The sequence below is a fragment of the Agelaius phoeniceus genome, chromosome 17 (genome assembly GCF_051311805.1).
Source record: "Agelaius phoeniceus isolate bAgePho1 chromosome 17, bAgePho1.hap1, whole genome shotgun sequence".
Lineage (NCBI taxonomy): Eukaryota > Metazoa > Chordata > Aves > Passeriformes > Icteridae > Agelaius > Agelaius phoeniceus.
The window spans coordinates 8,898,890-8,916,074 of NC_135281.1; the positions used below are offsets into that span (position 1 = coordinate 8,898,890).

Consider the following 17,185-nt stretch of genomic DNA (forward strand, 5'->3'; position numbering starts at 1 on the left):
AGAGCAGGAGCGGCTGGGGAAGCTGAGTCCAGACAGCCTCAGGTGGGCAAAGCCAGCTCAGCCACAGACTGAGACAACCCCTTGCCCTAGCACTGGTTCCAGTCCTGCCCCTTGTCCCAGCCCCTTGGCAGGGGTGAAGGCAGCAGCAAAGTGCCTTTCAGCTGCTCTGCTGACCTGGCAACACAGAAGGCTGTCCCAAAGGCAGTGACCACCTGTGTCTCAGTTTACACTCATGAACGGTGTGATGGGGCTCCTGGGGCCTGTGCTGTGCCCAGAGCTTTGGGAACAATGCAGGGACCTGGCACAACGGAGAGACCTGGCACAGGATCCCACACAAGGCTAGGCTGGGGACAGGGGCTGAGGCACTGGGGTGGGCAGGGGCAGAGGGGCATCTGAGGGCAGGCAGCACCTCAGTCCTGCCAACATCCCTCACTCCCGGCCCAGCCAGAGCTGGCTGCTCACCGTGAGCAGGGCAGGATGAGAACCAGGTCGTGGGAACCTTCCGTGGGAAAGGGGGCCGGGGGAGCCGGGGGCTGTGCCCGCCTCTGCCCTGGGGAGGCCGCGGCCGTGCCAACCGCGGGGCCACTGGCTGCTGGCCGCAGGTCTTGGCGGCGCATCCGTCTGTCTGTCCGCAGGGACCAGTGCTGGACGGCAGAGTCCTGCTCCGCCCTGGGCGGCCCCTCAGAGGAGGGGCCCGCCGCCCCCTCGCCGGCCGGCGGGTTTTAACGGGCCGTGCCGGGGCCGTGCGGCAGAGCCGAGCGGGATCAGCGGCGGAGCCGGAGCGGCGGCGGCGGGCAGGGAGGATGCAGCCGGACCTCCCCGTCGGCGACGCGGCGCTGCGCAGCCCCCCGGCCCCTGAGCCGGCCGGCGGCGCCTTCCTCAGCGCTGAAGCCACCAAGCCACCCTACAGCTACATCGCCCTCATCACCATGGCCATCCAGAGCGCGCCCGAGCAGCGCATCACCCTCAGCGGCATCTACCGCTACATCATGGGCCGCTTCACCTTCTACCGCGAGAACAAGCAGGGCTGGCAGAACAGCATCCGCCACAACCTCTCCCTCAACGAGTGCTTCGTCAAGGTGCCCCGTGACGACAAGAAGCCGGGAAAGGGCAACTACTGGACCCTCGACCCCGACTGCTACAACATGTTTGAGAACGGCAGCTTCCTGCGGCGCCGCCGGCGCTTCACCAGGAAGAAGGGTCTCCGGGATGCGCCAGGCACTGAGGGGGACGAGGGGCGTGGGAAGACCCTCAGGCAGCCTGGGCAAGGGCTGCCCGCTGCCCCGCTGCCGGAGGAAGGGAAGGCAGAGGGGGCCTACAGCTCGCGGTCGGCCACAGGACGCCTGCCGAGCCCCGCCGCTCTCCCTGAGGGTGCCGGGGTGCCGGGGTGTGCCGAGCCCTGGGCCCGCCGTCAGCCGCCCAAGGCCAGGCAGCCCTGCCTGTACCTGCCGGAGGTGGCACAGCCCAAGGGGCCGTTCCTCACGGCCGCCGAGAGCCGCCCGCCCAAGGAGACTGTCTTCGGGGGGCTGCCGGCGGCGCTGCAGCTGCCCCGGCCAGGTCAGTACCCATTGCCCGGTGAGCGCCCGGCCCAGCAGCAGCACCCTGCCCTGCTGCCTGCCCTGCTGCCCACCCAGCACAGGGACCCCCCGCAGGACTCGCCGGCCACCCCAGACACCCCCCCAGAGCAGCTGGAGGGCAAGGAGCTGGCTGCCCCCGGGTTGGGGCCGTGCCAGCCGTTCGGGCAGGTGCCACCTGCGTTTCCTGGCAACCTCCTGGGCACGGGCAAGCCCCCTCCATCCTGCTTCCTGGAGGGAGAGGGCTACACGCAGCCCCACCTGCCCGTGTTCGGCTCCTTCAGCCGGCCGGGCCCCGAGGCGCTGGGCAGCAGCTACCAGTGCCGGGTGCAGGCGCTGAGCTTCTGCGTGAAGGAGCGGCCCTGCGGTGCGGCGCTGGAGCATCTGCTGGCCGCAGCGCCCCCGGCCTCCACCGCCCCCCGGCAGCCACCCTTCGGGGCCATGGGGCCACGGGCAGGTGAGCAGAAGGAGCCGTGGGGCCCAGGCACCACGATCCCACTGCAGGGGGGTAATGGCTACCCCCTGGGGCTGCCCCCCTGCCTCTACCGCACTCCCGGCATGTTCTTCTTCGAGTGAGGGACTCCCCACCCCGGGACAACCCAGCTCCTAATAAAGCACATTCCCCAATGCTGCCTCTGTGGTGTCTGTGCCCCATTCGAGGTGGGCAGTGGGCAGGAGCAAGCTGGGGACCCTCAGCCCTAGCTCAGGTGCTGGCTGGGGGACACAGGTGCCCAAGGCCACCTGGCACAGCCTCCATCCCCACCAGTGTCTCAGTCAGTGATCACTGACTGGATGGTGAGGCCGTGTTGGGACAGGGCATGGCCTTGGTTGAGGCACCTACACCCAGGTCCTGTGTCCCAGGGAGATGCTGGGGACAAGGTCCTGCCACAGTGTAGGGCCAGGAGCCCCTGAAGTGCCATCCCATGGCAGTACAAGGGAACTTTGTCCCTGGGGGTCAGGGGGATGAGCTGCAGCTGAAGTTATCCCCCAGTGGAGCCCCACTGTCACCTCCCTGGGCCTGGGACCCCTCCAAGTTCCTGGTTTTTCACAGGATGTCACAGGCGGCACAAGTGGCCCAAGCCTCAGTGTGTGGCCCTGCAAATGGACCCCAGAGAGACTGTGGGGAGACACCAGGGGTTGTGGCACAGCGTGGAGGCTCTGCTATGGGGGGGACAGGGCTCCCTCCCCTCTCTGTCCTTGCTTGTGGCTGTGTCAGTGCTTGGTTGGAATTCCAACCAGTCCCTGCAGACCCTGAGACCAGGGCAGCCCCAAAGATGGGCTGTGCCAGGGGCTGCAGCTCTGATGGGAACAGCCAGGAAAGTGGATTCCTCTGACCTGAATCATGCAGGGTGGCTGCCAGTGAAGAGGCACCAGCTGAGTCACCACTGTTCACACTGGGCTGGGCACAGGGATGTGCCCCAACTGGCCCAAATGGGGGACACTGGAGTGGGCAGGGTCCCCACACAGCCCTAGGATGGGACCTGGCCACCAGCCCCTTCCCACACTGCACTGGGACAGCCAAGTCAGCACCTCTGAGCACAGGAGAGGGGCCAGAGTGATGCTGGCAAAGTGGGGGGCTGTGCTTGCGCCCCCCCAACCTGCCAACTCCAGGCTGGTAGAGGGAGCTCCCCAGGAGCAGCAATACCCAGACCTGAAGGCACAGCCAGCTCCAGGATAGACACAGGGCTGGCAGGGGCTCTCTGTGCTGATGTGAGGACCAAATTTGTGTCAAAGTCCCCCCAGCTGCCCAAGGCCAGGGGGACTCCAGTTTGGCCAGTCTCGGGGGTCTCTGGTGGGCCGTGCTGGCACGGAGGAACGCTGCCGTCACTCGGGGACCGGGAGCACCGCGGCCACGTCAGCTCTTATCAGCCCCCAGACGGCTGCTGCTGGGCCATGGCTGTGTCCCAGCCCCGGGCAGGGCAGGGGGGCCGCCCTTCATCATCGGGGACCGCCACTCAGCCCTGGGCCTCTCTTTACTCCCTTTTTTTTCCCCTACCCAGTGGAAAACAATATTTGAGCGCCTACATCATGCTGGCGTCTCCGGAGCGGCGGGCGGCGAGCGCGGCTGACCTCAGCCCCCTCCTTCGCACGGTCCCCGGGGGCGCGGGAGGAAGCGAGCGCCGCAGCCGTGCCCAGGGGCCGTCTGGTTCCCACGCAGCGTGGCCGGGCCCATCGCCCGCCGCGGCTGGGAACACACGGCCCCGGCCCCACGCTGTGCCCGTGACGGGCTCCCTGTGCTGGGAGGAATGCGGCGCATCCCGCTGTCCCCCAGGCTGCAGCAGCCGCTGGGGATGGGCACTCGTGTCCTGCAGATCAGAGCCGTGCGCTCTCCCAGTGCTCCCCTTTCCCGCCCTCACCCCGACTGCCGGTCACGGACCCGCTGTTCTCCCAGCTCTGCTCCTCCCTGGCTCGCTCCCGGTTCGCTGTGGGTGGCCCCGATTCCCCGCCCGCTCTCCCGCTCCCATCCTGGGCCGTGCCGCGGCCGGGGCTCGCCGCACCCGGTCACGGGGCGAACCTGCTGCCGCTGCCGGCCGTGCTGCCAGGGCTCTGCCCGCTCCCCTGCCCTCCCCTGCACTGCCTGCGGGAGTGTTTCTTGTTTCTGCAGGCTGGGTGGGTGCCACAGGGACAGGGTGCCTGGGAATGTGTGTGCTCCATGCTCCAGGGAAGGATGCTGAGGACACACGTGTGTGCACATCCAGACTGCAGCCTGCACCCCTGGGGGTGATGAGGACCCCACACATAAGGGATGGACCTGGCTGTGGTGGCCTGGGCTGGACCAGGAGCATTTGGTCCCAGCGGGACCTGTTCACTCCAGGCAGCTTCAGGGGCTCATGAGCTCTGTCAGCTGGGAACACAGGATGGGATCACAGCTACTTCCATGGGTGTCAGCCCCACTCATCCAGGCCCAGTGTGTCTCAGTAGGGTTCCAGGGTAAGAAGGAGGGGACTAGAGAAACCAAACTGGGCTGTGGGGTAGGGGTCCCACACCCTGGGATGTGCTGGTGTCTGTGCATCCCTCTGCTGCAGACCTGCACACACAGGGCTGTGCTCAGGAGCTGATCCCCTACAGCAGCTCAGGGTGCCAGGGCTGGTGGTCCATCTGGAAGCCCCGTGGCCACCCCGCAGCAGGGCCCTGCAGTCCCTGTGGCCGGCCGGGGCCAGGGCCGGGACCGGGGAGACGCGCGGCTCCTGGGGCCAGGCAGGAAGGAGACGTCACCGCCGTGGAGCGTAACTCAAACCAGATGGGGCTGCGCTGGCGTCCAGGCCTGCGGGGTGGTCACCGACAGGAACCGGTCAAAGGCTGCCGGCAGGAAGCGGCTGGGAGGGACGCCTGCGGCCGCCGGAGTCCGGGCTCTGGCAGCTTTAACCACTTCAGGGCCAGCCACAGCTCCCCTGGGCAAAGGGGCACCAGTTCCCACCTGCCCTTGCCCGGGCATCCCACCCAATACGGGCAGATGCTGAAGATGTGAGGACGTGTCTGACTGACAGCTGATCCATCCACCCATCCATCCAGTCACTTTCCCTTCCCCCATCCCCCTGGGCTGCTCAGAGCTGTTGGGTGTGTAGACCAGAAACCCTTGGCACTGTACCTGCACAGCCCTGCCCAGGACGTACCAGGTGGTCCCTGTGCACGGCACAGCCTGGCCCCATCCCCTCTACCACAGAGATGAGATTCTGCTTCCCATCCTCATCTCACTTATCCTGCGACTGTCAGGGCCCACAGGTGGGAGCAGGGCCTCCCCAGCCCCCAGATGGCAGCTGTGGGCTCTGGGCAGACCTGTACATTTATTTACAAGAAGGCGAGCGCTATGGAGGGCTCTGTTATGGGGCAGGGTCCCACCAGCTGTGGCTCCTGCCCGGTGGGGACAAGCCTGAAGCCCCTTCCCCTGCTGCAGCCAGCGTGGGGTGAGCAGCAATGTCTCCCCGTGTTTCTCCCCAATGTTTTTCCAGCAGGCACAGAGGGCAGAGGCAGCTCCAGAGCAAACACACAGCCTTGGCTTGGGGGGGCTTAGCCATGGCAAAAGCCAAAGCTGGGGACCCCATCCCCTCCTGCAGTGGGCAAGGCTGGATGCTGCAAATCCCGGGGGCTGCCCATCCTCTGGCAGCACCGGGGAGGCCCGAGGGGTGCAGGCAGAGAGGACGGGGCTCGGGACAAGGCTCGGGAGCTGGAGCAGCACCCTCTCCCCTCTCCGGTCCCAGCGGGTCCCGCGGAGCCCCCGCACGGGGCGGGGAGCTGGCGGCCGCGGCGGCGGAGCAGTTCCGCTGTGTTGGTGGTCGGGTGAGCGGTGCCGGCCGGAGCGGGGAGCGCGGCCCAGCTGCTCTGCATTAGCCCGCCTCGCTCATCGCGATCTGCCGGGGACGGGTGAAGCAGAGGTTGTGTTTTTCCCCCGCTGGCAGAACCGAAGGGCAGGGAGGGCAGCAGGAACACAAAGCCTCCTTCTTTCCTCGTTGGCTCCCAGCTGGGGACGCCGCTGGAAGCGTGCTTGCTGCTTCCTCCCTTCCTGTGCGAGCAGCAGCTCGGGGCCAGCTCCGCTCCCACATGCCCAGCTGGCCGGGAGGAGGTGCTTGAGCCCCGGCTCCGCTGCCAAAGCACCGGGGCGAGGCTCCGCGGTGCCCTCCAGCATCATCGCCGAGCCACAGAGCTGGGGAAGGAGGTCGGGCAGTGCAGGGGCCAGCGGCAGTGAAGGCAGGCAGGGCTGCGGCATTTACAGGCAGAGTCCAAAAGCAGCAAGCGCCAGGTGGCCGAGGCAGCGGGATCACACCGGAATGGCCTTGCTCCTCCTCCGAGGGCACGAGAAGGAAGCGTGAGCAGAGCAGAGATGCTGCAGGTCAGGCATCACGCAGCCAGGCCAGGGCCAGAGGTGAGATCAGAAACCTTCACTCCGGAGCAGCCTCACAGTCTGAGACTGAGCAGTGATGTGGTCCTGAGTGCAGTGGGACCAGCTCGACAGAGCCGCTCCAGACTGGTGGGGGTCCCTCTCAAGTGGTTCCTTTCTGGCCTCGGCTCCCCTGGGAGCCCAGCTCAGATGCCCAGCGCTGTCAGGGACCCTGAGCTGGTGATCTTCCTGAAGCGGTTGGCAGCGCACACCCCGATGAAATTTTTCTGTGAAAGGGAAGAGGAAAGATTCCCATCCTCTGGCAAGGGCTGTGCCACCACAGATTGAGACAGACCCTGCCCTGGAGCCTGACACTACTCCTGCCCCTAAAACCTGCTGCTGGGACTCAGCTCAGGAATAACCACCACAAAGGGACCTGTGCTTGATGAGGGTGTTACCTCAGGGGCATCCACGCTCAAGGGTCCCCAGCCCTGTGTCCCAGCTGCCAGCAGCGCAGCGAGACAGAGCCCTCCTCCCTCCTCCATGCTCCAGATGCCATCCACCAGGACAGGCAGAGCCTGGCAGCCCCTCCCAGCCCCCTCAGAAGCTGCTGACCCTCATGCCCTTGCCAGACCCCGCACCTTCCAGCGCCTCCTCATGACGTATTTCTTGAGCAGCACTTGGGACTTGAGGCGCCGGTTGGAGCGTTTGGCCTTTTCTGCCAGGTTATTGAGCCAGGGATGCCGCAGGCACTGGTCAGCACTCATCCGGGCACTGGGAGAAAGATGAGACTGCTTCAACCCTGCTCAAGGCCCTCACCCCCAACCAGCCCCCCTCTCCAGCCACTCCAGAGCTCCAAAACCCCATAACCCTGCAGGGGAGAACCAGAAGGGAGGAGGTGCCCAGGGACTGGTGGGGCTGGGCAGGACTCTGAGGGGTCCAGCACATCCTGCCTGGGATGGGTGTCCCTGCAGGGATACAGGGCTCTGTTGGTGACAATCAGAGTGGGGCAGAGCCCCATGGGGTTAATTCATTGCTGGACCCAGGGATGCTGCTGGCCCTGGTGAAGAGGCAGCACGTGATACCTGGGCCAGCTCTGGGGATGCCCATCCCAGGACCCCACGGCCACTGCCAGACTCACACCTCTTATCCTTGATGATGAGGTTGGAGACAAAGTCCTTGGCCTCATTGGAGACACTCTCAAAGGTCTCCTCATCAAAGTACCAGTTGGCAGCCAGGACGTTGTTGAGTGTCTCGGTGTCATCGTCACCCAAGAAGGGGGAGAGGCCGCTGAGCCTGGGGGTGAGAGAGGTGAGGAGTCAGGTGCTCTCAGGCTTCAGCACCTCCCAGACCCCCTGGAGCAGAGCCAGTCTGGCCAGGGATGTTCCAGGGATGTGCTGTTCCCGTCCTGCATGCAGCCATGCTGAGCCTCTTCCTGCCCCCCAGCCCCACACAGCCATCTCCCTACCCAGGACCCCCTCATGCCACCAGGCAGCCAGGTGCCTGGGGACAGCTCTGCACCCAGGGGAGCTGTGCCCAGCACCAGAGCTCCCCAGATGGCACTGCCAGCCCCTGCCCAGCCCTGACGTACAGCATGTAGGTGATGACGCCCATGCTCCACATGTCTGTGGTGTAGGAGACCTGCTCGTAGTTGACCACCTCAGGGGACAGGAATTCAGGGGTGCCAAAGTTCACTTTCAGCTTCTCATTGGGATTGTACCTGCAGCCAAGGAGGGGTGCAAGTCAGCACAAGGGGGACAGGCTTCTCCCCCAAACCACTGCCCCTCTCTTAGAAGATGCTGCCCTTCCCAGCTAGTCAGGGAGTGTTGTGGCCAAAGTAACGGCCTGGGGCAAGTCTTGGGGCTCCTGGTACCCAAAGGCACAAAGAGATGAAGGGTGGAAGGGGAACAGGGAGGAGGGACAGAGCTGAGAAAGAAAACCTCACCTTCGAGCCAGCCCAAAGTCAATGATCTTCACCATGTGCCCGGTGGCAGCCACGCAGAGGATGTTCTCAGGCTGTGGGGACAGGGTGACCATTGCCCCACCACCCAGACAGGACATCCCCACTACACAGATCCAGCAGCCCGTGGGTCCTGCAGCTGACCCACACCAGAGCAGTGCTGACCCACAGGCGCCCCTCCCACAGCCAGCCAGTGTCCTGCTGTCCCCCTTGGCCCTGCCACTGTCACCCCCAGCCGGGCACCTTGAGGTCGAGGTGGAGGACGCCCATGTGGTGCATGAAGCGGATGCCCTCGCAGATCTGCCGCACGAACACCATGCAGTCCACCTCGGTCAGGTGGTAATCGTCGTCGATGATCCGCTCAAAGAGCTCACCACCCTCCACGCTGCATGGGGATGGACCCTGGCGTCACTTTCGGGGGACTCCCTGCCCCAAGCCATCCTCCTGCAGAGCTCCTTGCCCTCCTGAGGGCTCTGGCCCAGCTCCACCACGGGGGTGCTGAGCAGAGCCAGAGTGGGATGTGGCATTTTGGGGTTGGACAATCCCAAGGTAGGCACAGGCACTCACAACTCCATGAAGAGGATGATCTCCCGGGGTGTTTCGATGGCGTCGTAGAGCTGGATGAGATTGTGGTGGTTCAGCTGGTTCATCACATCGATCTCCAGCAGCACCATCTCCTGCAGAAGCAGCCCCAGTGTGGGGTGTCAGCCCTGGCTGTGCCACTGGGACAGGCTGTGCCCCCACACCAGGGACACACAGAGTGTAACACTGCCACCACCTGCCCGGCGTCGTTCCGACCTTGTCCTTTGCTCCCTGCTTCCGGATCACTTTGGCTGCCAGCTTGAGCCCCGTCTCCTTCTCTGTGCACGTGTGGACTTCACCAAACTTGCCCCTGTGGAGAGAAGGAGGAAGGGAGAGAAGGAGAAGTGCTGCCACCATCAGCCCCCCAGGCTACAGGGGACCCTTACACCGCTCTGTGGTGCTGCTCTGACTGCCCGAGGCACCCACCCACCATGACCAGAGGAGTCCAAACGACACAAGGCCTCTGCCCAAGGCTGGAGGGCAGCTTGGGACAGTGCCAGGAGAAGCACCGGGGCCCCTCCTTACCCGCCCAGGATCTCCTTGGAGCTGAGGCTGAACTGGGCGCTGACGCTGGCGGAGCGCAGGGTGACAATGCGATGGGCGAAGGGCGCTGGCGGCGGGGGGACATCATCTGCCAAAGACAAAGGATGAGCTGAGAAGGGAATCTGCTGCCCAGGGGACCCCACTCTGGGTACCCCGGGCTGCCCTGCTGTGGAGTAAAGACAGGCACCCAGCCAAACCTGTGGGTGCAGGATGTGGCCAGGTACTGAGTGCTGGGCTGAGAGCCAGAGGCTCCTGGCTGGGGATGCACTGGATGATGCAGCATCCCCTGAAGGGTCCCTCATTATTGCCCACAGCATTGCCCTGCTGCATGGCACCAACCCTGCTCCATGGAACCCTGCTCCATGGCACCCACTCCCTTCCATGGCACCCACTCCCCTCCATGGCACTCTGTTCCATGGCACCCACCTTACTTGATGACAGCCACCCTGACCAACCTACATGTCACATTTACCCTTTCCAGGCCATGTTGTTGTCTGTCATCCTCTCCAGACCAATCCCCCTCTCTGCCACCACCCTCTGCTCACCCTCCCAGCACAGATCCCACTCACAGGGCACCCTCTGCACACATTCCTGAACCATCCTTTCCCAGGGGAGAGCAGAACCCAGCCTCACAGGAATCCCCACAGGCACCCACTGCCCCCAAGCCCTGCCATCCCCACAAGGACAGTGGTGCAGGATATGAGGACATGCTGTCCCCTGCCACCAGCCAGACAGTCACTGTCACTCTCCAGGCTCCTCTTCCTTACAGTCAGTGTGGCCAGAGCAGGCCAGGAGGGGACGCGACGTATTTAGCCCTGTTTACAGTGAAAGGGGAGCTCGGAGGCCACCAGGCAGGTGACAAGCCAAGGACAGGAGCTGGCAGCACGGAGGGCAGTGTGGGCAGCAGGCAGGGCCAGGGGTTCCCAGGCTGTCACTCCACAGAGTGTCCAGGGGATAAGGAAAAGGCAGGTACCTCATGACCTTACCCAATATCTCAAAAGGGTCTTCCTTCCCAAAATCAGGGGTGAGGTAGGGGCTGGGGGGTGGCTTTGCCTCTGTCAAAGATGGTTCCACCCCAGGTCCAGGCTGCTCCACCACCCCAGCAGGATCTGGGGGCTGCCCTGGGGCACTGGGCAATGTCCTCTCCTGAGGGGTGCCAGGGGGTTCCAGGGGCTGCAGGTCCCCCAGGGCTGGTGGCCCATGGCCAGGCTCTGTCAGACCCTCTTTTGGCTCCACCATCGTGGTCTCCTCTTCTATTGTCTCCATCTCTGCCCAGGGCTGCTCCTCCCTGGAAGCAGGAGTGGGAGGTGAGCAGAGCCCAGGCAGCAGCTCCCGAGCCCAGCACACAGAGGGCCCCCTGGAGCAGGGAGGGGGATCCCCCCATCCCAGCAGGGTGTGGGTACCTGTGGCAGGCAGCTGGGCAGCTCAGGCTCTGCAGCAGAGCCGGGCGCGGGGGCTCGGGGCCCGTTGGTGGCTGTCCCTCTGTCCCCTTGGACACTTCCTCCCCTTCACCCTGAGCCTTCACCACAGCCATGGCCGCTGCCTCCGTGGGCTCTGCAGCCCCATCCCCAGCCTCTGCTCCAGGTGTGGGAGGCTCCACCTCTGCAGCTTTCTTCCCTCCATCCTGAGCCTTTGCAGTAGCCGGGACCTTCTCTTTTTTAGAATCTTTCCCTTCATCCCCAGCCTTTGATGCAATTGTGGATTTTTCCACCTTTGCAGTTTTCTTCCCTCCATCCTGCACCTTCACAGCTGCTGGGGACTTCTCTTTTGCAGGCTCTTTTTTGCCTGCACTTTGAGCCATTTTTTCAGCTGGTATTTTCTCTGCTTTTGCTGCTGCCTTCTCTCCATCCTGAACCTTAGCAGCATCTGGGGCTTTCTCCTTTGAAGGAATTATGGCTTTCTCCTTCACTGAATCTGGGACTTTCTCCTTCACTGAAGCTGGGGTTTTTCCCTTCACTGAAGCTGGGGTTTTCTCCTTCACTGGAGCTGGGGTTTTCTCTTTCACTGAATCTGGGGCTTTCTCCTTCTCTGGAGCTGGAGGCTTCTCCTTTGTGGGCTCCTCTTTGCCTCCATCCGGGGCCTTTTTAACTGCTGGGGCTTTTTCTGCTTTTACCACTTTATTCTTCCCATCCTGAGCCTTTCCAGCATTTGGGGCCTTCTCCTTTGCAGCAGCTGTGGTTTTCTCCTTTGCAGGCTTGGTGTCAGCTGGGGCTTGCTCTGCCTTTGCATCTTGCTTCCCTTCATCCAGAGCTTTAGCAGTGGCTGGGACCCCTGTGATTTTCTCCTTTGCAGGCTCTCCTTTTCCTCCATCCTGAGCCTGAGCTGCAGCCAAGACTGTTTCCTCCACAGGTTTTGCCTTCCCTTCTTCAGGGTTTGCTGCAGCCAGAGCCTTCTCCTCAGTGGACTCTGCTTTTCCACCACTCTCAGCCCCTGACCCACCAGGTTCTTCCTCCTTCTTGGGCTTCTCCTCTCCTCCATCCTGTGCCTCAGTTACAGCCAGGCCCTTCCCCTCCATGGGCTCCTCCTTCCCTCCATCCTTAGCTGCCTTTGCAGCAGCTGAAGCCTTTCCTCCTTTGACCTCCCCTGCCGCAGCTGGAGCTTTCTTCTTCCCGGGCTTCTCTTTCTCATCCTTCCCTACACCCTGGGCCTCAGTGGCAGCTGGCACCTTCTCCCCGGTGGATGCTGCCTGCCCTTCATCAGCTGCTGCCTGTCCTCCATTGCACAGCAAAGCCGAATCCTCCTCTCCTGGAGCTGCCTCCCGTCCATCCCGGAGCTCTGGAGCAGCCGGAGCTGCCTCCTGCTCCGGCTCTGCCGTCCGTCCTCCAGCCTTCTCCTGCCCAGGCCCATCCGTGCGGGTGTCCTGTGTCACGGTGGCGGCTGCCGCTGTCCCCGTTTGGGGCTGGGCAGCCTGGGGAGCTCCGGGCGCTGCGCTGCCCTCGGGTTCGGGGGCTGCTGCCCCTCCAGCCCCGCCGGTGCCTCCACCCTGCTCCATGGGACACTCCAGGCAGAGGCGGCTGCCCTGCGGTGCTCCCGGCTCGGCGAGGCTCCTGCGGGGCAGAAAGCGGCAGCTGAGGACTCGCCGGACCCGACACCCTGCAGAGGGGACGGCAGGACCCGGCAGAGCTCTGCTGCTGCAGGGATGAGCTCCTGCAGGGATGAGCTGCTGCAGGGATGAGTTCCTGCAGGGATGAGCTGCTGCCATGCAGCGGGAACTGTGTCCCCGCCGCTCCGCCGGCGGCTCCCGGGCCGGTGGCACCGAGCCAGGGACCCCACGTGGCCACCAGAGCCGGCACCGTCCCATTGTGCCCCGATATCTGCCCGCGGTGACTGATCGATGGCCTGACCCCGGCACCTGTCACCGGGTGCCTGCGGCCTCCGACGTGCGAACAGCCAGCGCGGCGCGGCCAGGGTGACAATTTAAGGCCACATCCCACCGTGGCAGGGCAGGAGACAGCGGCTCTGGCCCCGGGCTGGCAGTGGGGATCAGGAGAGATGAGCATTCCCGGCACGGCCCCACCATTGCTCCCCCTGACGCACACAGGAGCTCCAGCCATGCAGGCAAACCCCATCTGCTCACCCGCACCCAGCAGCCGCCAGCGCTGCTCGTGCCCCAGCCCAGGGGTAACCAGCTCCACCAAGGGGACCTGTTGGTGCCTGTACCTGCACTGGCCTCCAGCCCAGCCCCTGATCCCCAAATCCCCTGGGCTGTTCTGCCCTGGGCTCCCCTGCCCTCCTGTGCCTGGTCATCTCTGCTCACCCTGTCCCAAAACATGTTCCTGTGCAGCCGTGCAGAGCCCAGGACAGCCCAGCCCCAGAACAAACCCAGCAGCGACCACCCCAGTGACAGGGAAGCTGCTTCTGCTCTGCTGGAGCAGGAGGAGTAGCGGAGCAGTCCCTGCGAGAGCGCTCCCACATCCCACAGCTCAGCACGGGAATCCCGTGGGGATGGAGGTGTTCTTGCCAGGGCTGGGGGCTCTGCTGTCCGCAGGACCCCCCATCACCACACCCCAGATCAAAAGCCGTGCAGACCCCCCCGGCCCCGTTACCTGGGTCCCGGTGCAGCGGGCGGGCGGTCAGCGGGGCAGCATCCGCACTGTGGCAGCGCCGGGGGGAGCAGCCTCTTCTATGCCGGCTGTAACGGAGCCGGATTAGCGGGGCAGAGGAGGATCCCTTACAGCGGCGGGAGCCGGCCCACTGCGCCTTTCCCAGCACCTGTTCCTGCTGGAGCCCGTTCAAAGGACACGCCACTCTCGTATGTCCCCCGTGGGATGGGGACACGCAGACACGGGGCAGGGGGCAGGGACGGACTTGCCTCCTGCTCCAGCACAGCACCATAGGGAGGGCTGGCACTGGACACAGTGGTACCCCAAAACCATCCCATGGGGGTGGCCTGGGTGAGCTGGACAGGATTCAGGTGGCTAAGGCCCTCCAAGGTGCCTGTAGGTGACACAAGGTGGCCACTGGCCAGCCCATGGGGATGGTGGCAGGAGCAGCTGGTGATGGTGCTGGTCCCTGTGCTGGTGAGCTCTGGCCAGCTCTGCCCACTGGCACTGGCCCCTTGGGAGAGCGGTTCCAAAGGACCCTGGGCTCTGTGGGGATGATGTGGCACCTCTGGGCACTGCCACTGGGCCTTGATGAAGGTGACAGCAGCTGGGAGCTGAGCACTGGCCAGTGGCTGCAGCCTTCCCTAGGAACCAGTGGAAAGATTTACTTTCTGCAAAATCAAGTGTTTTGAGAATCAGGGAAAGAAACAGAGGAGCTGCAGGCTCCAGAGGGGTTGGGCTGTGTGTATGGGTGCTGCACAGTCATTACCAGCTCTTTCTGGGGTACTGCACCCCAGGACACACCTCAGGCACTGTGTGGGGCTGAATCCTGGCATTTGTGGAGGAGTGTGACTCTCCCCAGGCCCAGGCTGGCCAGGTGCCCCCGGGGAGCCTGAGGTTACCTTGAGCCCCTCCAGCCTCAGCCCCTGCCAGCTGCCAGCCTGGTCCTGCCTCCCAGCTCCCCAGCCCACAGCCACACAAAGATCAGGTCCTGCCAGACACCAAACCTGGCTGTTTAAGCCTTGCTTTTATTTCTCCTTAGTTTAGACCTTACCTGTGGCAGGGCTGGAGGCTACAGCAGCAAAGGAGGTGGGGAGGCTGCCCTGGCCAGTGCCATCCATGATGGAGCTGAATCAATGCCACCAACAAGCAGCAGCAGCCCTCCAAGGGCAGTGGTCAAACTGCCTGCAGCACCTTTCAGTAGGACCAGCACTGCTCAGGCAGTGCTGCTGCTCCACATTGGCAAATCCCAGCTCCCATTGAGCCACCAGCATCTGTGTGCCACAGCCTGGGGTCAGACTTTGCCAGTGGTTCACATGTGGCATTGAAACTGAGAAAAGCCAGGATGGGAGCACAGCTGTTCCTGTCCTTGAGGTGCTGCTGTCCCACCTGTTCCTGCCCTGGCCTGGGGCACCCACCATCAACAGCTCAATGCAAGAGCAACACTTGCTCAGTGGACACAGCCAGGGACTCCTGAGCAGATGTGGAGCTGTCCCACTCCAGCCTTCACAGCTGGGATTTGTGGCTTCAGCTCCTTTCCTGAAACCCATGGCAGGACTTGGAATGTGATGAGCCCCAGCAGGGATAATGCAGGAGCAGGCACACAGCTCCAGCTCACTGACGTGTTGATGCAGTTGGGTACAAGCAGAGGTTGGAGCACCACCAGCAGCCACAGATCTTGGTGACAATGACACACACACTGCCCAGCCCTGGCTCAGCCACCACTCCTGTGATAGGTGGGAGTCCCCCACCTTGGCCTCTGTAGGGCCACAGTCAGCAATACTGGCCAGATGCTGTGCCTGGCCAGCAGGGCCTCTGCCCATCGACTGTCATCGCCAACATACAGTTTGGAATTGCCTCTCTCCTCCTCCAGCTGGGCTGCCAGGCACCTGGAGGCCACCAGTGTCACTTCAGGCACATACTGCCACCACTCCGCCAGCCTTTGGCTCTGCACCCCCCTGGCAAGCCCGAGGTGGAAGAAGCACATCCATGCCCAGGCATGAGCCAGAACCATGCCCCACAGCCTCCTTGGAGCTCTTGGTGTGGTGGACACTGGGATAAAATTCTCCAAGGAGAGCAGGAGCAAGCAGCTGGACACCAGCCAGCCTTTCTGGGATGCTTGCAATCTTCCACGCTCCCTGGAAGCAAGGCTGGTCTGGGCACAAATCCCTGGCACAAGGTGAGGAAGCAAAGCCCTGGGCAGGGGTACTGGGGAGCCATGGTTTCCCAGAGGCAATGGGGGACCATGGTTTGGCATTACCACAGATAAAATTCATCTGTGGGCAGAGAGAAATAAGCTGAAATCAGACCTTTGGGAAGAAGAAATTGTAGAATTGAAGGGCAGTTCCATCCCAGGATTTCAGATGCCTTGGCCCAAAACCACATGCCCAAGGAGCAACACAGTGCCCTGGGGCTCTACAAACCAGCCACCACCCAGGCTTCTCAGCCTGGGCTTGGGTTTTTTTTTCTCCCTTCCCATTCAGGAACTCAAGCCAGAGCCTACATTGGCTGCAGCTGGGAAACAGCCTGTCCTGGGGCTTTCTGGCAGCGCCTCAAGCACGCTGTTCCCTGGCGACGCCGTTGTCACAACTGCGGCAGCACACTTTAACCTTTACGTTTACCCTGGGAAGGGAGGCTCTGCGGGGCCAAAGCCGGCCCATTCCCGGGAAACCCGACACCCCTGCTAAATCGAGCGGCAGGGAAGGCTGAACAACATCCCCACCTGAATCCCAGCCATGCTGCTGAAACACAAACCCGCCGGGTTATCTGGCTTCGCTGCTTCCATCAGAACCAGGGCTTCCACCATCGTGTCATGACAGGTGTCAGCAAGGTGATGGGGAAAGACAAGGAAAAACCCCAACATCATCAACAGAGCATCCAGTGATGTGGCCGCCAGAAGCAGCACCAGGACCTGCCCAGACCCAGGAATTGACAGGTTCAGGCCAGGTCACACAAGCAGCTGCAAAGGTTTCCCAGTGGAGACAGAAGGGAGAAGCAAAGCTGTGATCTGAGAGCATCATCAAGCCTTTTCATAAGAATTTATTCACCAGATAATTTGATCTTGCAATCAACATGGAAGTCCAGGAAAACATTGGCTGCCTTTAAATTCCAGCTCTAGTCTGTGTTCAGGAAATTATTTTGATAACAAATTGAGTACAGCCCAAGTAGAAGAGCAGAGGAAGATTTTGTGCCCAATCTCCTCTCTTCTCCTCCCAATCCTTGCTCTCAAGGGCATGCACGTAAGGGTGATGACCTTTGAGCACTGGAATACAAAAATGTGTTTGCAAAATCCACACAGAGAATATAGATTTCACATCAGTTTCTCAACCTACCCTGACTCTAAAGGGAGGTGTTGCAACAGCACTTAGTTAAATCCCAGCCTGTTGCTCCCATCCTGTAAATTTGTTCTCTCCAGCAGAAAAATCACCTGCTACCCTTTTCCTGCTGAAGCATTGGCCAAATCCCATCCTCTCCAACATCCTTCAGCTCCTTCAGGACATGATTTTTATACTTTGTACACTCGAGCAGTTTTCCCACCATGTCACCACTTCCCCCCTAATTAAGAGAACAGGTCCCACATCCCAGCCCGTGAGAACTTGGTGGGTGACTCCAAGCCCAAACACCCCAGAGCCTTGGAGGCACAGCTGCCTGAGGCTCCTGCCCCTGT

At 62.7% G+C, this 17,185-nt stretch overlaps 2 protein-coding genes across 2 annotated transcripts; one reads left to right on the forward strand and one right to left on the reverse strand.

Moving 5' to 3' along the window:
- The first annotated feature begins 79 nt into the window (after positions 1-79).
- FOXS1 (forkhead box S1) lies at positions 80-2,181 on the forward strand. The gene has a single exon (XM_054644644.2). The coding sequence runs from the start codon at positions 804-806 to the stop codon at positions 2,148-2,150; it is 1,347 nt and encodes a 448-aa protein (XP_054500619.2). The 5' UTR covers positions 80-803; the 3' UTR covers positions 2,151-2,181.
- Positions 2,182-6,596: 4,415 nt separating this feature from the next.
- Positions 6,597-12,481, reverse strand: MYLK2 (myosin light chain kinase 2). Its single transcript, XM_054644474.2, has 11 exons — positions 10,879-12,481; positions 10,462-10,763; positions 9,458-9,563; positions 9,149-9,242; positions 8,918-9,027; positions 8,594-8,735; positions 8,336-8,406; positions 7,982-8,110; positions 7,534-7,686; positions 7,032-7,164; positions 6,597-6,677 (listed from the first exon to the last, which is right to left on the reverse strand). The coding sequence occupies exons 1-11, from the start codon at positions 12,465-12,467 to the stop codon at positions 6,597-6,599; spliced, it is 2,910 nt and encodes a 969-aa protein (XP_054500449.2). The 5' UTR covers positions 12,468-12,481.
- Positions 12,482-17,185: the final 4,704 nt, after the last annotated feature.

Excerpts from the sequence above, each read along its gene's own strand:
- MYLK2 (XM_054644474.2), bottom strand. The coding sequence starts at position 12,467 with ATGGAGCAGGGTGGAGGCACCGGCGGGGCTGGAGGGGCAGCAGCCCCC. Across the intron at positions 9,028-9,148 it reads AGCAGGGAGCAAAGGACAAG|GAGATGGTGCTGCTGGAGAT; the intron begins GTCGGAACGACG and ends CTGCTTCTGCAG. Across the intron at positions 8,736-8,917 it reads ATCATCCTCTTCATGGAGTT|CGTGGAGGGTGGTGAGCTCT; the intron begins GTGAGTGCCTGT and ends ATCCCCATGCAG.
- FOXS1 (XM_054644644.2), top strand. The coding sequence starts at position 804 with ATGCAGCCGGACCTCCCCGTCGGCGACGCGGCGCTGCGCAGCCCCCCG.